At 45.3% G+C, this 23,531-nt stretch overlaps 1 protein-coding gene across 6 annotated transcripts in view; it reads left to right on the top strand.

Annotated features, from left to right (window-relative positions):
* Nucleotides 1-23,531, top strand: part of TDRD12 (tudor domain containing 12) — a 71,993-nt gene that overhangs the window by 3,798 nt on the left and 44,664 nt on the right. For all 6 annotated transcript variants that reach the window (XM_042969184.1, XM_042969185.1, XM_042969183.1 and 3 more), the window contains 7 exons: nucleotides 4,366-4,524; nucleotides 6,693-6,829; nucleotides 8,508-8,627; nucleotides 11,545-11,600; nucleotides 12,881-12,966; nucleotides 18,172-18,361; nucleotides 19,139-19,231. In XM_042969184.1, the coding sequence (XP_042825118.1) occupies nucleotides 4,366-4,524; nucleotides 6,693-6,829; nucleotides 8,508-8,627; nucleotides 11,545-11,600; nucleotides 12,881-12,966; nucleotides 18,172-18,361; nucleotides 19,139-19,231 (841 nt within the window). The remainder of the gene's footprint in view (nucleotides 1-4,365; nucleotides 4,525-6,692; nucleotides 6,830-8,507; nucleotides 8,628-11,544; nucleotides 11,601-12,880; nucleotides 12,967-18,171; nucleotides 18,362-19,138; nucleotides 19,232-23,531) is intronic.

Raw genomic sequence — 23,531 nt, 5'->3', positions numbered from 1 at the left:
CTGGTTGTTTTCTTATTGAGTTTGAGTTTATATATGGTGGATGAAGTTCTTTTTTGGATGTGATTTGCAAATATTTTCTCCCATTTTATGGCTTTTCTTTGTCTTAAACAATATCTTTCAAAGAACAGAAGTTATGGGGGCCCCTGGGGGGCTTGGTTCAGTTTCCAACTCTTGATTTTGACTCAGGACGTGATCTCACAGTTCGTGAGATTGAGCCTTGTGTTGGGCTCTGTGGTGACAGGGAGGAGCTTGCTTGGGTCTCTGTCTGTCTGTCTGTCTGTCTGTCTCTGCCCCTTCCTTGCTTGTGTACACTCTCTTTCTCTCAAAATAAATAAATAAAAAGTTAAAAAAAAGCATTAGTGGGGCGCCTGGGTGGCTTAGTCGGTTGAGTGTCCGACTTCAGCTCAGATCGTGATCTCACCGCTCATGAGTTTGAGCCCCACGTCGGGCTCTGTGCTGACAGCTCAGAGCTTGGAGCCTGCTTCAGATTCTGTGTCTCTCTCTCTGCCCCTCCTTGCTCATGCTCAGTCTCTCTCTGTCTCTCAAAAAATGAATAAACGTTAAAAAAAAATTTTTTTAAAAGCATTAGTTTTTAATTTGGATTAAGTCCAGTTTATCAATTTTGGTTCATACAAATTATACTTTTGGTGTTATATCTAAGAAATCTTTGCCTAACAAAGATTCACAAAATTTCCCCCAAGTATTCTTTTAAATAAAAAAAAAATTTTTAATGTTTATTTTTGGAAGAGAGAGAGGCAGAACGTGAGCTGGGGAGGAGCAGAGAGAGGGAGACACAGAATCTGAAGCAGGCTCCAGGCTCTGAGCGGTCAGCCCAGAGCCCAATGTGGGGCTCAAACTCAAGACCGTGAGATCATGACCTGAGCTGAAGTTGGACACTTAACCGACTGAGCCACCCATGCACCGCCCCCCCCCCAAGTGTTTTTTAAGTTTATTCATTTTGAGAGAGACAGAGGGCACGGGAGGGGCAGAGAGAGAGGGAGACAGAGAATCCCAAGCAGGCTCCATATTGTCAGCGTGGAGCCCGATGCAGGGCCCAAGCCTACGAAACTCGAGATCATGACCTGAGCTGAAAACAAGAGTTGGATGCTTAACCGATTGAACCACCCAGGTGCCCCTCCCCCATGTGTTCTTTGAGAAACTTTATAGTTTTATATTTTACATGTAGATATATGATCCATCTGAGCTCATTTTTGTATCTGATATGAAGAATGGATCAAAGTTCGTTTTTGTGCATATGGATAACTAATTGTTCTAGTATCATTTGTTAGAAAACTACCCTTTCTCCAGCAAATTGCTTTTGTGCCATTATCGAAAATTATTTGATCTTATATGTGTGAGTGTATTTCTGTTCTGTTGCTGTGTCTGTGCTTTCTCCAATGTCACACTGTTCTGATGACTGTAGCTTTATGGTAAGTCTGGAAATTGGATGTTATGAGTTTTCCAACACTGTTGGTATTTTCCAGAATTATTTGGGCCATTCTAGTTCCTTTGCCTTTCCAATAAGAATTTCATAGTAAGTTCATCAATTTCTCAATTCCTGATGGAATGGAGTTGTATTTATAGATCATCGAGGGGAAAATCGACATTTTAACAATCCATGAACACCGCATATCTGCATTAGAGGTCTTCCTTGATCTAGTTCATTAGTTTGTATACCTTTCACCACACACGTTTTGTAGTTATTTTGTTAGATTCATTTCTAAGTAATTCCTGTCTTCTGGTGCTGTTGAAAATAGCACTATTTTTCTTTAAGTTAAATTTCCAGTTTTCATTGCTGGAGTATGATGTACATACAGTTGAATTCAGTATTTGACCTTGTACCCTGGAACCTTGGTATAGCCACTTAACTAGTTCTGACATTATTGTTGGTAGATTCCTTAGGATTTTCTATGTAGATGTTCTTGTTTGTGAATAGAGACCGTTTTCATTCTTCATTTCCAATCTTCCTGAAAACCTTTTTCTTATCTTATTATACGATGTTGAATAATTGTTGAGACCATATACCACTAGTACTTTTTTTTTTTTTGATAGGTTTTACTTTTTAGTTCTGGAATTCACCTTTTCCAAAGGGTTTTTCTTTAAAGTTTCCATTTTTTTTTACACGAGATTCTCCTCTTGGGAAAACAAACTCAGTATAACCGCTTATCCTTAAGTTGTTCTGCATATTTATAACAGCTGCTTTTAAGTCCTTGCCAGTTCATGTCAATACCTGGGCAATCTTGGGTTCATTTTCTTCGTACTGTTATCTTCCTTGGCCACATAACCACCTGTTCATGTCTTTACATGTCTAGTAATTGCTACCCTGGATATTGTGGTTATGGCAAAGAGTGCTGACCTGTGCCTTAGTCACTTGCTACATCTGGCCTCTGGGAGGCTTGGTTTATGCTTTTCAAGCACCTGTTGGCCTGGGGCAAGCTGGTAGGGCACATTTCCTTTGCCCGGTAGTGTGGTCTTGTATTCTCAGGCCTGGCACCTGGGGGTTTCTGTGGAGGGCCTGCGGTGTATCCTAAGCCTCTTTAATTTGGCAGGACTGGTGCCGCAGACTGTTTTCCTGTGATGGGTGCCAGGGACAAACAAAGGCCGACAGTAGTTAAAGCCTTGGCTGCTGGCAGCGAAGGAGCTCGGAAGGGCAGAGGTGGCCGAGCATGGTAAAGGAAGGCAGAGGAAGAGGAGGGGAGGGGCTCTGGTGAAAACCAACAGGGCTGGTCAGCGTCCTGTGAGTAGGCCAGCGTGGCTGCTAGCCGAGAAAGGAGGCTTCTGTCCCTGCCTCCCGGGTGATACCATGTCGCAGGAATGGCTTTCGGGTCCTCGAGGGAGACTCCTGAGTAGTGGGAGACGCATGCACATCTCAAGGGGACAGGAAGCACTGGCACTTGAAAGCCCTCTTTAGGGAATGCTCACAGTAAGGGAGGCTGAGGGGCTCTGAGAAGCTGGCCGGAACAGACAGTGAATTCTCCTGGCAGCCTTGAGCTTCCTTCCCCAGACCAGGCGTTGTAGAGGGGCTGGGGTCATCCTGGGGACACGGCCTCCAGGTGCAGAGGTCCGGGGCTGTCGCATGCGCATGCGAGAGTTTGCAGTTCTCATGGGCGGCAGCTAAAACTGTGTAGTGCTTCTGTCCACCCTGTAGGGATTGCTTTTCTCTGGACTGCAGGGTATTAGCTGGGCGATGCAGGCTTGCCAAGGACTTGGCTCTGCCCAGCATGGCTCTTTCAGAATTTCTCCCTAAACTTAACAGCTACTCCCGTAGCCACAAACTCCCTTCTCTGGGTCCTCAAGCCACACTGTCTTTCTGTCCGTGTTGCAGCCCCTCAGCCTGGGCTGGAAAGCTGTACCCCAGACCCACCCAAGGCTCCCCGCCTTGCAAGCATCCGGTGCCTCTGTTTCTAGTCTGTTCAGGGCCTTTAAATTGTTACTTTGTGTTTTTTTCCCCAGGGCTTATTGTTGCTTACAGGGGGGTTAGTCCATGGAAATTAGTCTGCCATGAACGGGAGCCAGAATGGCCTGCTGTTCTTTTTCCCAACTATTTCCTATTAAAATAGTCAAACATTTAGAAAAAGAGAATACTTAAAGTGAACACCGGTACTCCTGCCACCTGCTACCTAGGATCCAAAGTCTTGGGATGGCATTGCTTTTAGGCCCTTTCAGTAGGCAGAGTTAGGAAATAAGTGCATTGAAAAAGTCATGGGTTCCTATTGATACTTTCTATTCAAAGTTAACTTTTCATTTTACATTTGTGTCTTCTCTCTAACAATGAAAATCTTAGTTTTCAAGAACACAGATACATAACAAGCTGGCTTCCTGTAGGTAATAACTTGTGTTCGTTCTGGTTTATCTGTTGTCTTCCTTTTAATATGAGCAGAATATACGTGTATTCATATTTCCTTCTCTTTCTTACAAAAGACAATTTTGAGAACATTATTTGGGACCTTGCTTTTGTATTTTATTACAAATACTTAAATATAGGAGTTCGAGGGCTTTGATCTCAGTTTACTTTTTGACGCACATAATTAAAAATTACATATTATTGGTTATGTGTTTTTTTATTTTTCTTTATGTGTTTTAGAATTATATCTTTGCATCTTCTACCTTTTTTTCCAGCTTTATTGAAATATAATTGACGTATAACATTGTGTAAGTTTGAGGTATACAGTGTGATGAGTTGATCTATATCTTTTTTGTCTTTTATCTTTTACCTTTGCTGTGACTATTTAAGACAGAGGTACTCATCAAGAATTTGGTAGATCACTTAAGTTCATAACAGTTATCATGCCTCTAAGGTTTATTATTTTATGGTTCTACTTTTAAATCATGCATTGTTTTGTTTGTCTTTTAAAATTTTTACAGATTGAAGATCCGGGATGCTTCTGGGTTATTATAAAAGGATGTAGTCCCTTTTTAGATCATGAAGTTGATTATCAAAAACTAAATAGTGCCATGAATGACTTCTATAATAGCATGTGTCAAGATATAGAAACAAAGCCGTTAATGTTGGAAGAGGGGCAGGTATGTATCTCAATTTGCTTTAAGCACTGAGTCTTGAAATACTACTTGAAATGTCTGCTGTTTTGGTGATAAAAAGATTTTAGAGTATTTTAATTGCTTATTATCGTTGCCTTGTGTTAGGTTCTTCCGGCTGCACAGGATTCAGGCTGGTCCTGGAAAGCAGACGTTGTAGAAGGTTCATGTGAGGCATCAGGAGATGAAATGTCATCGAAAATTGAGGCTTTGGGTGGTCCTCCTGGGGCGGGGAACCGGAGGGTTATTCCAGTTCCATCACAGGTGTGGGGGCCTCAGGCAAGAGGGCATGGGGTTTTCAGTCTAGGGCCTATGACTCCCTTTTGTTGCTCATGACTTTGACCGACTCACGCTTGTTTATTTTCCTTACTTGATGTCATGGCCCCTCCTTCCTTTCTTGCCACTTTGGCTCCCAGGCCCATTGTCTGATTCTCTCTACACGTCAGTCATGTTTCAGGAGAGTTTGAATTTTTCTAATAGTATGACAAGAGAAGATTATTAGAAATAATTTGAATTCCTTCCCACTTCCAAAGAAATCATCAGTAATAACATTTATTATTTTTCTCCATGCCATCGACTTGTTGGAGGAACAAAACCCAGTCAGTTGCCCTTTTAAAATATTCCACATTTTGGATTGCCCAAGTGCCTCCTTGTTTGTGGTGGTGGTGAACTTTCCCTCTATCCCCTCTGTTTTATGTGGACTGTTAGTTAAAGATAAAGCTTTGATTGGATTTAGGGTCACTCCCTACGACCCCCCCCAGAATGATTGGGGCTGAGAGCTTCATCCTGTGTTAAATTTGGAACGAATATCCCTTTGGGTGAAGACCAGCGGATTCAGATGGTGAAGCCTGAGCCCCACCTCGGGGTGGGGGGCTGCCCTCAGCTCTTCCTGCAGTGGCAGCACCGTGCAGTGACCAGCACGGCCCGAATCTGTCCTTCCGGTTAAGCTTGCAAAAAGGTCGTTTTCACATTCCCTCTGTCTTCATGAGTCCGAATTCATCTGCAGAGAACTTTCCCTCCCCTATTAAGATGGTTTGGCTACCCGGAAATAGTACCGATCGCACTGGATAGGTAGAAAAGTTGCTTGATTCTTTCCCTTACCAGTGTTCCACCTCGTGATGTGCCCAGTTGTCTACAGCGGTGTCCGGAGGTTTATGTTGTTTTTCCCTCCTTGTTTTCATTTTTTAAGTACTGTATTGAACTCTTGGCTTTTAACGTATTCATCAGTAGTAATCCCTGTTCTTGATGCTTAAGTTACCCCACTTTGGGCTAGCGGAAGCCCTGTAAGTCACCAGTTCAAAGCCAACCGGCTGTGTGAACTGTTAAGTGTTCCCACCATTCCTACAAGTTGCTTTGAACTCAGCGTTAAACAGAAATATTCTCCGTCCTTTTGCAAGATTTCTCTGGAGTCTTTTGACTTTGGAATTCTGTGAGGCTCCCGGGAACCCAGCCCTTGCAACATGGCTGCACCTAGTGTCCAGCTTCAGGTCCCGAGGGCAGCAATCACGTCTTCCCTGTTGGGCCCTTTGTGAGCCTGTGCTCAGCATCTGGTTTGCCTGTCTGGGTTGCAGTCGAGTCTGCTCTGGCCCGGCAGTCCTGTGGGACGTTCGGGGTGCCAGGGGGGCTATCACTCCTGCAGGGCGGTTTCCCTAAAAACAGGCTGCAGGCGTTCAGGTGGTTTTTGAAGACTTAACGCCTGGCAGGCACCGTTCTAGGTGCTGGAAACCTGACCGTACAGAAAACAGACGTCCGCATCGTCCTGGAGCCAACGTTCAGTTGTGACAGAGTGAACCAAAGTTGGAGAGCAGGAAAAGCCCCAGGAAGCAGGATGGGGAAGATGAGCCTGGGGCGCGGTGTCACAGGGGCGTAGCCATGTCATTGACAATTATTTGTAAGCTTTGTTTCCGATTTGAGAAGGCAAAGTGATGCACTTTCCTTTCAAAAAATTGTCCTTGGTTAAGGCGTCAAAACGTTAAGAGAAGCAAGGAAAAGGGACTCGGGTGTCCTGTGTTCTTGTTCCCCGCCCAGCAGCCGTTAGCGTGGGCAGCCCCGCCTCCGCACATGCCTTCCTCCTGTGAGGGGAGGTGTAGGTGGCGATGGTGCGGGAGTACCCTTCCGTCGCTCGAGGTCTTCACACTGCAGTGGTTACTTCGCAGGTGTGTGTGGTTTACTGCCAGGAACTGAAGTGCTGGTGCAGGGCTGTCATTAAGTCACTGGTGTCTTTGGCGGACCATCACCTGGCGGAGTGCTTCCTGGTGGACTTTGCCAAGTACATCCCAGTGAAATCTAAAAAGTACGTATGGGCCCCTGGGTGGTTCAGTCTTTAAGCATCTGGCTTCAGCTCGGGTCATGATCTCGTGGTTCGTGAGTTCGAGTCCCGCTTCTCTCTCTCTCTCTGCCTCTCTCTCTGCTCCTTGCTCACTTGCGCCCTCTCTCTCTCAAAAAAGTACCTACGTATTTATTTTGCCTTATGCTTTCTAAGGAGACAACTATTAGTTTTAAAGGAGAGTGTCAATAAAGTAAGGGGATACCTGTCACAAAACTGGGATTTTTTTTTTTTAGTTTCACCTAGGGAAGGCTTGCCAGGTTCCAGTTCTACATGCACTCATTGTAAGAGCAACTGGGCAGAGTGAGGATTCATCAGGGAGCTGGGCCCTTCTTCCACCTTCCTTCCTGGCCTCCCCTCTCAGTGTGGTCAGGTGATGGGGTGGGTCCTCAGGGAGGCGGAGAGTCATCTTGTCCCCACAGAGGGGGCCTGTGGTGGTGCGGCCTCCGGTTGGGGGTTGGGGTTGCGGGGGATGAGAGCACCTGTCTGAGTATTCCTGGTCATTTTACTTAGGAGAGCGGGGGCGTGACCATCGGTCACATTAGGTGGGGAAACAGTTGAGAAGGAGCCCTCATTGACTCTAGGACCACCCACTAAGAGTTCGTTAGAAAACACTATCAACAAGCGAGGCTTTGTGGCAATTTTTTTTTATAGTTTCCTGCCTCCGAGTAAGAGGATATTGGTTTGATAATTAACTTGAGGACCCTTCTTCCAAAAGACTTTAGTTGCAGTGAGAGGTTTATCTTGAGCGGAAGAGTTTCATGGCTAAAGGACTTATCGGACATTGGGAATTGGCAGACATTTAAGAAAAAGATGCCTTTCTAGCTTGTGATTCCGCACCTTTATAAGAAATCAGAATTGTTATAAAATTAAGTGTTGTGTTGAATTCTTTGGAAAGATTTTTAGTGTTTGGAGTTTTCAGTTTTGCTTTTTTCGGGCAAGAGCACTCTGTGATTAAACAGAGCACAGGGAGACCTGGAGGGGGAGTTAGGACGGCCACCTTTTTGTGAACGGTTGAGACAAGACGTGGTGAGGCTGCCCATACAGGGCATCGAGAACCTGCTTCTGTCGAAATGGTGATGCACGTGGCCTGTCGTTTGCCTGAAGAATGGAAATGAAAGTGCTGAACAACGTGTTCATCAAATCTGAGTCCCTCTTTTGTGCAGCGTTGATGAACATTAATTATAAAAACACCTCAAAAAACCCAATGAGTTTCTGCTCATTTACAGAAACTTTAGGGTAATCTTGGTTGTGTGTTGAAATTAATGTTTAAAAATCTTAAGTTGAATTGATTTCACAGGATTGTGCATTATTTCCTAGTGTTTCTTGGTCTGAGGAGCCATGTTAGACATAATTTTTCTGGTACCTCCCGCCCCCACACCATGAAGTTTTAACGACAGGTACACTGAATATCCACCTACACGCTAGTCACGTATCTGTGCTTGACCCCCGCCTTGAGAACCAGTTCCCTCCCCCTGACTTGAGCAGATGTCTGCCAGTCACTTCCTGCTGTTGGGGGCTCTCTTAGAAACAAAGAATTGGTTTTTGTGTATTTTAGGTATGTTAATTGCACTGGTGTACTTTAAAGAAATACTTTATATGTAAGTTTTCTTTGTAATGGAACTGTTTCTGTTTTGCTCTTAAGCATCCGAGTTGCAGTAGAAACTTTTATGCAGCTTCCCTACCGAGCGAAAAAATTCAGACTGTACTGCACGAAACCTGTTACGTTACACATTGACTTCTGCGAAGATAGCGCTGAAATTGTGTAAGTACCGCCTGTAACAGATGCTGAATCGTGGGTAAAAGTGACGAAATCAAGTGGATGATGTTACAGTGCGTCTCTTCCCCTTGAGTAGTGCTCAGTGATTCTAGAGGCCTCTTTGTTCCTCAGGAGGCATCTTCTGAGTTGGTATGTGTGGAACCTGGCACCTGGCCGTGTGGCTGAATTCCCTGGGCAGACCCCTCTCCAGAGGCTGCAGTTGAGGGGCTTATAGGCGAGCCTGAGCTCCGTGCTCTGCGATTTTTTTTTTTTTTAAGTTACAAAAAGTAGGAAATTAAGTGTGAAGAGAAACATTGCCACGTATAGGCTCATGGAGTATTAAAAAAAAAAAAAAATTGCCCATTGTATTTTTCTCCAGCCCCTCTCTCCACCCAGGCCTCTGCGACCTGTCTAGGCTCTGAGTTTGCAGAGCTCATTCAGGACTTCCTATGTGTTCATTTGCTCGGAGCCTTTCATGAAAATAGAACATACTGCCTTATTTGCAAATTTAACCTAAGAATGTGTGCTGAAGCTCTTTGCTAATACAACGTAGTACCTTCTGCTGTTGGCCTTTCTGTGGTGAACATAACTGGCTGTTTGCTGTACGTAACCACTCCTGTCTTGAGAGCCAGCTAGAGTGTTCCCAGAGCACTGTGCGCTGAACATTGCTGTGAGAATGCGGATACGTGCGTATGCAACATAGGGGTATGGAGATGTGTACACGCAGGCAGTACGTGTGCACATATCACCCCCCCCCCCCGCCTCTGCCTCGTTTTCCTAGTGTTGGGCCGCATTGCCAATATTTGTGCAGGATGGGTCCCTGCACTGGGCAGTACTGTGGCAGGAGTATGGCTGCGTTCTCTGCTGTCTTGACCAAGTGCTACCTGAGGTCCTGAGGCAGCCCTGCCCTTCCACCTGGTACCCCCCCACCCTGGACTGTGGCATTGTGGGAAGAAAAAGTGTAAGGCCCACCCAGCACAGTTCCGGCTTAACTTACACGTCCTGGTGATGTTGCATCGTGTTCTCTGAACTTGGAAGCCACTCTTCTTGTGGATGCTTTCATGGGATCTGTGGAGACCCTCCATTCCCACTCCCTGCACCCCCAGCACCTACAGTTTCCTTGAGAGGGTGAGTGCATCGCCCTGTGGCTGGCCTCAGAAGCTGCACTATAGATGCTGAGCCATCTTGTCCCTGCCGATGCCCCGCCAGGCTCCCTGCGGCCAGCCCACACCGCTCTGGCCTCAGAGACTGTGGGAGAGTGGGTCCCACAGGCAGCAGCAGCCCCTGCCTCCTCCCGGTCCCACTTCCAGAGCAGCGAGCTCCTTCCCCTCCAGGGCTGCCTTTGGTGCGGGTCTGTCCACTCCCAGCTGTCCCTCAGAGGCAGACTGTATCTCCTTCTTCCCCGTCTGGTCACCACCTTCCCAGCACTGCGGTGCTCCTCAGGGAGCTTTCTCAGCCTTGGACGCACCCTCCGTGCAGGCACACGTGGTACCTTTGTGTTTGCACTTCACCTAGAACGTCTGTGACAATATGTGTTTTACGGTTTCTGTAGATTTTGTCACATGGTCCTTCAGGAGGCCTAGCAATTTATACTCGCATCACTGGGGTATAGAGTGCTCTTTTCCTGTGCAACGTTAATTATCACCAGGCTTTTTAAATTTTTGCTTGTTTCCTGGGTGAAAATGGTATTTTGTTTTTAATTTGTATTTTTCCAACTTACAAAGTTGGGTATCTCTTCATGTGGTTATTTTTTGTGTGAGAGAAAGAGACAGACTGTATGATTGGTTTACCTGTGAAAGCCTAGATCGATTTTTCTTTTGGGCCATTTTCTTTCATTCTTAAAAACTTACTAGGTAATTTTTTTTGTGTGTAGCAAGGTTTTAGAACCACTGTCTTAAATTTTTTTTTGCCTCCTTTTAGAAACCCTTTGTGATTTTCTTGAAGTAATGTGCTTAATATCTATTTTAGTAAAAACAACATCTTAGCCCAGGCATGGGGCTGGGTGCTTTGTGTATGTTACCTCGTTTGATCCTTTTTTTTTAAATTTTTTTTTTTAACGTTTTTATTTATTTTTGAGACAGAGAGAGACAGAGCATGAATGGGGTAGGGTCAGAGAGAGGGAGACACAGAATCTGAAACAGGCTCCGGGCTCTGAGCTGTCAGCACAGGGGCCCGATGCGGGGCTCGAACTCACGGACCGCGAGATCGTGACCTGAGCCGAAGTCGGTGCTCAACCGACTGAGCCACCCAGGCGCCCCTCGTTTGATCCTTAAAACAGCCCCTGGAGCGTGGTGGTGGCATCTCTGGGGAATCAAGCCAGTGGAGACAGAAAACTGGTCACTCTACCTTTACTTCCATTATTTTTGTTCCTTGCTTCCAAATACTGGTTTCTCCTTGTCTTCCACCGCCTACAGCTCTTCTTAGATTTTCTTTCCAAAGCAAGCACAGGAAAGGGCAAGGTGATAGGTAGAAAGCAGGAGACAGAGGCTGTGAGGCACCGATGGCCAGCTTTCCCCCAGCCGCTCTTACCATATTGGTCTAACCAGTCACGTGTGGAGTGCTGCACACGCAGCGTCCCTGCCCCAGGGAGCTTGCGTTCTGGCTGGGGAGACAGATATGTCCCAGGTCACTGGGGACACTGGTGTTGGGAAGGCGATGCACCGGCCACTCTGGAAGCCCCAAGATGGGCCTGTTCTCCGTGAGGTTCTGCACTGGGTGCAGGCGGCAGCGGCAAGAGGGCCCCCTGCAGGGCGTGGCTGGGATGGTCACCCCCAAAGCCAGAGCCAGGGCCGAGCTCCCCAGCATCCGTGTCATATGTTCACCACGCAGTGTCAGAAACGTCCAGCTTGTGGCTTACAAAATGATGTTGGTGTCCTAGCCTCAGGTTTGTGTTTGATAAGGTGGCATCTGTTTCCTGTTCCAGACCTGCCAAGAAGTGGGACAGTGCAGCTATTCAGTACTTTCAGAACATCCTGAAAGGTAAGGCAGGTGCATCATCACCGCAGCCTGCTTTGAACTGACACTCAGGGGGTTTATCCTTCCGTTGGTGAGGGGGTTTGAGATGTGCGTGTTCATCTGTTACCTGGAACTCCATCCACCCTGTGTCACAGTGACTCTGCACCCCTGAAATTTTGGGAGTGGGTGTGGATGTCAGTCATGGAGAGTGAGAAAGGGGCTGTTCGGGTGAGGGACCCTTCCCCAATAATAGTCCTGCCCCTTGGTTTGTATGGAAGCTGTGCACTACAAAATAAATGTCCGTGCATTTCACTAAATCTGCAGTTGATGGAAAGCCTCTCTTTTTTCAGTGATGTGTAATGATCATTGTTGCCTACTTAAGATGCATAGGCAGTCTCAGAGAAGCTATACAGTGTGCTCTCTTTGTATTGTTGACCGTAAAGTACAGTCTCGTGTGACGTCTGTCCTGACCCCTGGCAGTCAAGAGCCAAATGCCTATGCCTGCCTCCCAGAGCTGTTCTGAGGAAGAGTGGGGGTGAAATGCCTGGGCTGCTGCCTGGTGCCTGCTGGGGTCCTGGCCCCTCCCCTGTGCCGCTTACAGGGCTGGGGAGACAGATATGGGGCAGCTGGGGAGACAGATATGTCTGCCCCACTGTCTGGGCACCCCACTGTCTGGGCGAAGGGAGAGCCAGGTGCTGGGGCCTGGGAGACAGGAGAGGTTGGGAAGGTCTCCGGTTGTGGAGTTTGGGCCCTTGCGAGCCCACAGGGTCGGGGGGGGGGGGGGGACACTAGGAGATACAGGTGTGGAGGGAGCAGAGCTCCTGGGATTGCATCCTGCCCTGCAGCCTTCTCTGAGCCCGGTCTCCTCACCCGGGAATGATGGTGACAGTTGTGAAATGAAATGCGTTTGTGACAGACTTCGCGTGGGGCCTGAAGGTGCCCAAGCCTAGAACTGCAGCGTGGCTTCTTGGGTCTCAGAGAGGCGCCGGGAGCTCTGTTTGCCGGGGCATCGGCAGTGTGGAGTGACTCAGGCGGGAGACTGAGTGGGAAGTGGATTTGGGAGGCACCGGAAGGGAAGAGGGCCAAGAGCTGCTCAGGGTGTTCGCAGGCAGGGGCAGCGTGGGTGATTCCACGAGGGGAGAGCCTTGGTCTCCGCCCACCCACCGCCCCTGGGGGGGAGGCCGGCAGCCCTGGTGGCTCTGGGTGATGCTAAGTGGTGAGTACAGATTGATGGGTGGAATACGATTGTTCCAAGTACACTTTTAATATCAGCTCTTTTACGTCTGTTCATTCGTGCTGTTTAGCGACTACCCAGGTGGAGGCCAAATTGTGCGCCGTGGAAGAAGATACTTTTGAGGTCTACCTTTACGTAACCATAAAAAATGAGAAAGTAAGTGAACGAATTGCATTTGGAGAATGTTTTGTCGTTGCTTAAGTGTTTTATTTTAATAAAGAGTAAACACTAAAGAAAAGGACGTCATTCACACCTAGGGGCCCCGGGGTGGTCCAGTCGGTTAAGTGTCCAACTTGATCTCGGCTCAGGGCATGATCTCAGATCATGGGATGGAGCCCCACGTCAGGCACCGTGCCCCGCGTGGAGCCTGCTTGGAATTCTCTCTCTTCTTCTGCCTCTGCCCCTCCCCCCCCACGCATGCACGCTCTTGCTGTCTCTCAAAATAAATAAACTTCAAGAAAATAAAAAAGTTGGGGTGCCTGGGTGGCTCAGTCTGTTGAGCGTCTGACTTCGGCTCAGGTTATGATCACGTGGTTCATGAGCGCAAGCCCCGCATCAGGCTCCCTGCTGTCAGCACAGAGACCAGCTTGGGGCTCCATTTCACGAACCGTGAGATCTGAGCCAAAATCAAGAATCGGATGCTTAACTGACTGAGCCACCCACGTGCCCCCCAGGACGTAATTTTTATAAATACACATATTTGTATGGCTTTGAGTTCGTTGCTTTTTTTCCACCCATAATTTTCTCACTATGTGTAATATGTGCTCATTGTAGAAAATCGAGATAACCTAAGTAGAGAGGAGGTGGGCATAACGTGAACTCCCTACCCCCGTTATCAGCCATTACCATTAGGATGGCTGCCCCCCTTATGGAGGGTGGCACAGGGCAAAAAGATGCAGCAACAGGAGGCATCTTAACTGTGGATTTATTTTATTTTTGGGGCGCCTGGGTGTCTCAGTCGGTTAGGTGTCCACCTTCAGCTCAGGTCATGATCTCACAGTTGGTGAGTTCAAGCCCCGTGTCGGGCTCTGTGCTGACAGCTCAGAGGCTGGAGCCTGCTTCCGATTCTGTGTCTTCCTTTCTCTCTGCCCCTCTCCTGCTCGTGTTCGGTCTTTCTCAAAAATAAACAAACATTTAAAACATTTTTATTTTGAGACAGAGTGCAAATGCACATGCCGAGTGGGGGCGAGGGGCAGAGAGAGAGGGAGAGAGAATTGTAAGGATGCTTGGCACTAGAAGCCCAGAGCCTGACACAGGGCTTGAAACCCACGAACCGTGAGATCGTGACCTAAGCTCAAATCGAGGGTCAAATGCTTAACTGACTGGAGCCACCCAGATGCCCCTAAAATGCTGTTTCGGCAAATCCATGGACCTAGTTTGAGTTTTTCCCATTTTCCCACTAAATTGCTTTCTCTGCTCTAGGACCTGATCCAGGATCTCATGCTGTCTCCTTAGTCTCCTCCTGTCGGTGGTAGTTCTCGGTCTTTCCTCATCTTCTAAGACCTTGACACTTCTGGAGTGTTGTCCAGTTATTTTGTAGAATGTTGCTCAACTTGGGTTTGCCTGATGTGATTGGACTGAGGTGGTACATTTGGGGCAAGAATGTTACAGAAGTGACCTTCGTGCCCTTGTCTGCATCCTCGCAGGGGGTTTCTGATGTTGGCGTCGGGCTCACCTCCATCACCTGGTTAAGGTGGTGTCCGCCGGGTGTGCCCTGTGCAGTTACTGCTTTTTCCTTTTCAAATTGTGACGTATCTTACGGGGAGATATTCTGGGGCTGTGCAGATACGCCTCAGTGATTCTTGCCTGCAGGGCTTATTTCCGTGGTGCTTGCCCCTTTTGTGTCAGGCCTTCTACATTTTGAAAAAAATTTGTTTTAACATTTGTTCATTTTTGAGAGACCGAGACAGAGCACGATTAGGGCAGGGGCACAGAGAGAGAGGGCAGCACAGAATCCGAAGCAGGCTCCAGGCTCTGAGCTTTCAGCACGGAGCCCGATGCGGGGCTCAAACTCACGGACCACAAGATCGTGGCCTGAGCTGAAGCTGGACACTTAACCGACTGAGCCACACGGGCACCCCAGGCCTTCTACGTTCTTTAATTGGAATTGTGTAAAGAAGAACTGGCCCTTCTCCCCCCACTTATTAAATTGATTCAGTAATTTATCTTAGTATGGACTCTGGGCTGTTTGTTTTACTCTAAGGGATATAATCCATTGCTGTCCTTATTTTCTTGCTCAAATTGTCACCGATTTGGCCATTAGCAGCTTCTTCAAAGTGGCCTATGTGTCCTTTCAGTGTACCCCATCATTGTTGAAAACTTTCTACATTTTGGTACCATGAGGTGCTCTAGGCCAATTTTGTCATCTTCCAGCCCAGCTCTGGAATCAGCTGCTTCTTGCACAAGAAGGGTGTTCAGATAGCAAGACCAGGGCACAAGGTGTGCTCTGTGGCTCCCGGGGGCCGGTGATTGTAGGCCGTCTCTGCAGACAGTTAGGAAGTATGTGCACGTGCGCTCGCTCGTCCATGCACACACAACTCCGCATCTCTCATTCTAGTCCGGCATCGCAGGTTTCTTTCTGGCCCTCCCCATTCCTTATCGTGACACCTGTTCCCAACAGCGGGGAAACCTCTTGTTAGCTACCACATACTTGTTTGATTAATGCTAGTATTCGCATGGAGTAATTCTGGAATTGCTCACCCACATTCGTATGAAAAAGAAGTTTGTTTTTAGCCTTACAGGTGCAGCTGAAACACTGTTTCGGCTATTCCAAAGTTACTTAGGTGGGCTGTTTTCTTGCCCAGCCCTCTTCCTGGTGATGATGTTATTCATTTGCAGTAAGGTTCCCTTGTTACTCTTGGTGGTGCATTTTGGGTTTCTCCCACATCCTTGTCAATTTCACATTGCTTATTTTTACATTTCACTGCTTATTTTTCACTTTGGTAAAAGTAACAAAATGTTGGCTCTTGGAGAGTCTTGTAAAACATCTTTGAACAAGTTCTTTACCGACTTCTTTCTTTTTGCTTTTCCAGGAGGTCTCTTTTCTTCTGTGTGGTGGTGTGCAGACGATAAGTTGTTCTTACTTCAAGGGCGGGGAGTGCAGAAGGCATGCTTACTAGCAGAGAGAACTCACAGTGGGTGCATGAGGTCGTAATTGTCAGGAAAAGAAAAACAGGACCCACCATCCCTTTTCTGGCTCTCTAAGGAAGCACAGGGTGTTTTCTTTTTTACCTGGCTTCTTTTACTCAGCAGAATGATTTTAGCATATGTCCACCTTATCCCTTTTATTGTCAAATACTCTGCCGTTGTCTGGATATATTACAGTGTGTTTATCTGTTCACTTCTTGGTGGACATTTGAATTTGGGAACCGTTGGGGACTGTTAAAAAAACTGCTATGACTATTCACGTACAGTTCTTCCTGTGAACCCATGCATTCATTTCTCTTGGGAAAATAAATACGTGGGAGTCAAATTTCTGGGTGGTAGTGTAGGTATTAAGAGATGGCCTGTTGTTTTCCAAAGGGATCAACTGTTTTACAATTCCGTGAACAACGTGTGACGCTGGTTCCTCCACTTCCTCTCCAACACTTCTCTGGCCACTTTGACGGGTGTGTGGTGGTATCTCATTGTGGTTTAACTGTGCATTTTCCCTAACGACTCATGATGTTACATATCTTTTCATATGCTGTTGCAATCCATGTATCTTCTTCGATGAAGTATTTGGGTATTTTGCCCATTTTTGATGACTTTTTAAATGGAAATATATTTGATACATAACATTACGTCAGTTTGAGATGTACAACATAGTGATTTAATGAGCCTGTACCGTGCTATGGTCCCCACAAGTGTGGCTCCCGTTTGTCACGTGCAACACTATTACAATACCATTGACTATATTCCCTGTGAACCTTTTTTCCTTGTGACTGTTTCATTCCATAACTGGAAGCCTGTATCTCCTACTCCCCTTCACCCATGTTGTACCTTCCCCTTCCCCCATCTCCTCTGGCAACCGTCAGGTCTCTGTATTTATGGTTCTGTTTCTGCTGTTTGTTTATTGTTGCTTTTTACATTCGACACATAAGTGAAATCATATGGTGTTTGTCTTCTGGCTTATTTCGCTTAGCATAATACCCTCTAGGTCCATCTGTGGTGTTGCGAATAGCAAAAATCTCATCCTTTTTTATGGCTGTGTAATATTCCATTGTGTTTTACCCATTTTTAAAATGGGTTATTTGTCATCTTTTTACTAAGTTTTGAGAGTTCTTTATATATTCTGGATACATGTCCATCCAGATAGAAAATTTTAAAAATATTTCCTTGGGGTGCCTGGGTGGCTCAGTCAGTTGAGCTTCCAATTTCGGCTCAGGTCATGATCTCACAGTTCATGAGTTCAAGCCCCACGTTGGGCTCTGGGCTGAAAGCTCAGAGCCTGGAACCTGCTTCAGACTCGGTGTCTCCCTCTCTCTGTCCCTCCCCTGCTTGTGCTCTTTTTCTCTCAATAATAAGTAAACATTAAAAAAAAATTTTTTTCTCCCTATCTGTAGATTGCTCATCTCTCTTTTTTAAAAATTTTGTTTGTTTATTTATTTATTTATGAGAGCACGAGTGGGGAAGGGGCAGAGAAAGAGGAAGAGAGAGAATCTCAAGCAGGCTCCAGGCTGTCAGCACAGAGCCCGATGCAGGGGGCCTGATCCCAGGAACCATGAGGTCATGACCTGAGTCGCAATTAAGAGTCGGACACTTAACCAACTGAGCTGCCCAGGCCCCCCCGCTCTTTATCTGTTAACAGTATCTTTTGAGAAGCGGAAAATTTAAATTTTGATAAAGTCTTACTTATCAGTTTCTCCTTCTTAAAGTTTATTTTAAAGTTTCTTTATTTTTAGAGGGAGAGAACGTGTGTGTGTCTGTGCGCGCAAGCAGGGGATGGGCAGAGACAGAATCCCGAGCAGGCTCCACACTGTCAACAGAGCCGGACTCCCACGGACCATGAGATCATGGCTAACTGAGCCACCCAGGCGCCCCTGTCAGTTTTTCCTTTGATGATTTGATGATTTGTGCTTTGTCTTGCCAACCCCCCAGATCTCTGCTTGGCAAAGTGATGTTAGCTCTCCAGTGCTTTCAAGAAGATACTTCTTATATTTTGTGCAGATTCTTACTGTTTTCCTTATCAGGTGGGCTGGTCAGAAATACCTAGTTCATCATCACCAGGGCAAAAGTCAAGAAATTGGTTTCTATCAAATTATGTCCTATAAAATAATTTTTTCTGAAGGTTGAAATTTGGGGTCAAGTTGGGGATATTTTCTGAGCAGTCACTTACTTGACTCTATTTGTCTTATTTATGAAACGTCCAAAATTGTGCAGGTCTGTGTTAATGATGATCTGGTTGCGAAGAACTTTGCTCGTTACATATCACCCAAGGAGAATAAAAACCTTCATTCTGTAGAGAAACCACGATTGAATAGAAAGTCTGCATCCTTTTCCAGTAAACTCAATCCAGCACTTACTCTTTGGCCAATGTTTTCGCAAGGAAAAGATTCTCAGGGAATGGAAAGTGAGTGCATCCTCATCGATACAGGTTGTTTTTTTAATTGTCTTATTTGTATGAATCTTACTGAACTGATGTAAGCTGTGCATACTTTCCCTATACGGAGGCAGAGACTGGGACTCTGAATTTAATATTTTAACTTTAATCCTAGTGATTTTGTGGCACGTTTTGAGGTCCTATCAACAGGATGTTTGTTTTTATGAGACCAGGAAAAAACTGTTCTCCATTTCTTATTACATGGAAGTACATTTTCAGAAGTCCATAAATTCATAATTTAAAGATATTACTAAAACAAGGTCATATGCCTACCATTTTAGACACTTTTAATTTTTTTTTTTTAGGTTTATCTTAGACAAAGTGCGAGCAGGGGAGGGGCAGAGAGAGAAGGAGACACAGAATCTGAAACAGGTTCCAGGCTCTGAGCTGTCAGCACAGGGCCTGATGCAGGGCTCAAACCCACGAGCTGTGAGATCATGACCTGAGCTGAAGTCGGACGCTTAACGTACTGAGCCACCCAGGCGCCCCATTTTAGACACGTTTTAAAAGAGCTATTTATTAGCACGGAAATCTGAGAAGAGTCTGTGATGGACAGTGGAAACAATTTTAAATGTTTCTCTCTCAATTCCGTTTTCCTTAGCTCCTTCACTCTGCTTTCCTGCCCCAAGTTAGGTCCCCCCCCGACCTTCCAGCAAAAGCGAGAGCTGAAATAGTAGGCCAGTGAATTTGCATTTGTAGTTTGGGTTTATTTCATGCTTTAATCCTGAATTGTGTTCTTTCCATCAGATTCACATGGTTTAACTTTTCTGGCTCAGTCTCTTCAGCATCCATGGCCCAAGGGTGTTGTTGGTGACCTTGGGCCAACTGCTGTGATCCTGGGTAAGTTCACTTGCTTGTGGCATTTCATAGGCGGCGTAAAAGAACACTCAACTATCTAAAGAGTATTAAGGGTTGTGCAGAAGGGCTCTGGTAATTTTCTCTCTTTCTCTCAATTTCATGGAACCCGTGTATGATGGAGAAGCTGGCAGAGATCATTTGCCGTGCAGTCCCTACCTAGAGGATTTTATTGTAATGTAAAGAGCATGTATAAGAGGCGTTATGCGTAAAACTGATTTTTTCAAGCCCAGCCCCACACCAGTGATTATTATTTGTTCTCTGAGTATACATATGGGTTTATGAGCAATTTTTAAGCAGCAGCTCACCTAAAAATGAGTGGCATTTGTGAGGGTGAAAACACCCGGTCTTTAATTCCCTGTCTCCAAGGTGCATAATGGGTTGGAAATGTTGGACAAGAGCGGAATCTGCCAGCTTCTTTGATTCTTGGCTCACCCCCTGTGGCAACCCTCCACCACTTACTCCCTCTTACGTCAGGCACATGTGTACCTATGGGAGTGTTGTTTCATGCACGTACATTGTAAACCTCAACTGAGTTAAAGCTGTGGCCAATGAAGTGATTCCCTACATTTAGCGTTATTTTTAATGACTTCAGTAATGTTGTTTATCATAGAGAAATACAGATATGCAGAGTTTTAAAAACCTGCCATCTTTGATAGCCACTTACTAAGGAGTTTCCAGAGTCTTTCTTTCCAGAGTGTCCAGTTTTGAGATTGGGTATACCACTTTTATCTTACAGAAATGGGATTCTACTACACATAACTTCTGTGTACTGTTTTGGTTAACATATGGGTGAACTTCTTTCTAGGTCAGATGTGTCCAGGATCATGTGGGTTAAAGGTATGAGCTGTGACGTGAGAGGGTTATCAGTGTCCCTCCCTCCTATGTGTCATGGAGAGGCATGGTTCCCATACAGAGCGTATGTGGCCCAGCGCCTGGCCTGTGGCAGACTCAGGCACACGTGGCCCCAACCCCGTGTTGTGATGTGCTTCCTGCTGGGGTCCCAGATGAGAATTCCTGCTGAAAGGAGCCCCTTTTACTGATGGAAGAAATACAAATGGAAGTAAAAATATGTGCCCATTTCTACCAGAGTAGGAAAATACCAGGCGTTTGACGTTATGCTTAATCACTGCACAGCTTTCCGTCATATGGATAGATCATTGTTGTTTTAAGTAGCCCCGGATTGCCGGACAAAACAGTTTCCCGTTTTTTCCTTATTGTAGTCAGTGTTGTAATGGACTATGCATGTCTTTGAAGAGGAAAAGATTGATGGTAAACTAAAGAAATGCTAATGTGAGATGTCACTGGTTGTCATGTGAAAAACAAAATTATTAGATATTACTTGTCCAAGCAAAGATTTCCTTTTCCCTGTGATCATAGTGAGGTGGTATTTCAACTGTATTTTTTTTTTAAGTTTGTTTGTTTATTTGAGAGAGAGTATGAGCAGGGGAGAGGCAGAGAGAGAGGGAGACAGAATCTGAAGCAGGCTTGAGGCTCTGAGCTGTCAGCGCAGAGCATAACACAGGGCTCGGACTCATGAACCATGAGATCATGACCTGAGCCAAAGTCAGAAGTTTAACCAACTGAACCACCCAGACGTCCCTCAATTGTATTTTAATTAATTTTTGGTACTTCTCCTTGAAGTTGCTTACATTTTTTAAATGAAAGTACAATACTTTGTTAATACTTGCTTAAACAGTCAAATAGTACAGGAGTAATGGAAAGTAATTTTCTTTTTCCAACCTCTCCTCACCCTAGGCCATTCATTAGAGGCAAGCCTTTATCTTACCCCTTAGCTATTTATTTTGGCAGTTATCTCCAAATTTTGAAACAGTTATGATTAATTTACTATTTCTAGGCTTATCAGTTCTAGACAGACTGTCTTGACTTCGGTGACAGACTAGCTCACACCCCTGATCCATGTGTATTTATTCATCAGATGGTCATTACCACTTAGGTGTCAGGACTATTCTAGGGACTCAGGGAAGGAAACAGGTCTCTGTTTTCATGGGGCTTACATCCATTTTCTCAGTGAGATTTTTATTTTAGGATAATCACAGACTTACAGAAAAGTTAGCTTGACAGAGAAGTCTCTTTCAAAAACACGTGAGAATTAAGTTGCTGACTGGATCGCTCCCCAGTACTTGAGCGTGTCTTTCCTAGAAACAAAGGTATTCTCAAAGATATTGACAATACAGCCAGAAAAATCAGAAAATTAACATTGACACTTCGTGATCACGTAAGCCTCAGGCACCATTCAGGTTTGGCCACTCATCCCGCCATTTCTTTATTGCAGAGGGTGTGGCTCGCCATTCCTCGTTGTGCTTGGGCGATTACGTCTCCTTCTCCTTCAGCCTGGAATAGTTTCTCAAGTCTTCCCTTGACTTTCATGACCTTGACACCTTTGAAGACTATAGACCAGTCGTTTTGTAGACTGTCTCTCAATTGTAGTGGGTGTTTTTGGCATAAGATTCAGCTGATGCACCTGTGGCAGGGATACCTCAAAAGAGGATGCTGTGTTCAGCTTATCCCATCTTACCAGGTGACACAAAACTTTGATTTGTCCCATGACTGATGAATTGTATCCTTTGATTGCTTAATTAAGGTAGCATCTGCCAGGCTTCTCCACTGAAAGCTCCTCTTCACCTTGTAAATACTTTGTAGGCAGCTATCATGAAGCATAAATATATCATTCCTTTTTATTCATTAATTCATATTAGTATCGATTCCTATTCGAAACCCTGGAATCCACCATTTCTCCAAGTTGCCCTGGCTTTTTCTCATGGAGAGTGGCATTTTGAAACCAAGATCTGGGAGCTAGGGGTGTTTGTTTCTGTTGGGGTGTTACTGCACCCAGGCCCTTCCATGGACGGAGTTGAGGAGTATGTGTACATGTGCCTATGTATGTTTACATCTGTATTTTATATGTGTATTTTATATGTGTATTTTATATATGTGCCCTGCAGTTCCGCGCCACCCCAGGGACTATCGAAAGTGATGAAACGGAAGAATTCTCCTCAAAAGGAACTCCAGGAAGTAGCAACAGCTAACGAATTGATCAAAAACGATTTAAGCAATATAACAGAACCAGAATTTAGAATAACAGTCATAAAATTAATCGCTGGGCTTGAAAAAAGTATACAGGACAGCAGGGAATCTATTGCTATAGAGATCAAGGGACTAAGAAATAGTCATGAGGAGCTTAAAAATGCTATAAATGAGGTGCAAGGTAAAATGGAGGTGACTACAGCCTGGATTGAAGAGGCAGAGGAGAGAATAGGTGAATTAGAAGATAAAATTATGGAAAAAGAGGAAACTGAGAAAAAGAGAGATAAAAAAAATCCAGGAGTATGAGGGGAAAATTACAGAACTAAGTGATGCAGTCAAACACAACAATATCTATATAATACGAATTCCAGAAGAGGAAGAGAGAGAGAATGGGGCTGAAGGTGTACTTGAACAAATCATAGCTGAGAACTTCCCTGATCGGGGGAAGGAAAAAGGCATTGAAATCCAAGAGGCACAGAGAACTCCCTTCAGACGTAACTTGAATCGATCTTCTGCACGACATACCATAGTGAAACTGGCAAAATACAAGGATAAAGAGAAAATTCTGAAAGCAGCTAAGGATAAACATATAAAGGGAGACCGATAAGACTAGTGACAGACCTATCTACTGAAACTTGGCTGGCCAGAAAGGAATGGCAGGAAATCTTCAATGTGATGAGCAGAAAAAATATGCAACCGAGAATCCTTTATCCAGCAAGTCTGTCATTCAGAATAGAAGGAGAGATAAAGGTCTTCCCAAACAAAAACTGAAGGAATACATCACCACTAAACCAGCCCTACAAGAGATCCTAAGGGGGATTCTGTGAGTGAAATGTTGCAAAGACCACAAAGTACCAGAGACATCACTACAAGCATGAAACCTACAGACATCACAATGACTCTAAACCCGTATCTTTCTGTAATAACACTGAATGTAAATGGACTAAATGCTCCAACCAAAAGACATAGGGTATCAGAATGGATAAAAAAACAAGACCTATTTATTTGCTGTCTACAAAGAGACTCATTTTAGACCTGAGGACACCTTCAGATTGAAAGTGAGGGGATGGAGAACTATGTATCATGCTACTGGAAGTCAGAAGAAAGCTGGAGTAGCCATACTTATATCAGACAAACTAGACTTTAAATTAAAGGCTGTAACAAGAGAGGAAGAAAGCATTATATAATAATCACAGGGTCTATCCATCAGGAAGAGCTAACAATTATAAATGTCTAT

Source organism: Panthera tigris, chromosome E2, assembly GCF_018350195.1.
Source record: "Panthera tigris isolate Pti1 chromosome E2, P.tigris_Pti1_mat1.1, whole genome shotgun sequence".
In the NCBI taxonomy this organism is placed as follows: domain Eukaryota; kingdom Metazoa; phylum Chordata; class Mammalia; order Carnivora; family Felidae; genus Panthera; species Panthera tigris.
This window is presented reverse-complemented; position numbering and strand designations above follow the sequence as displayed.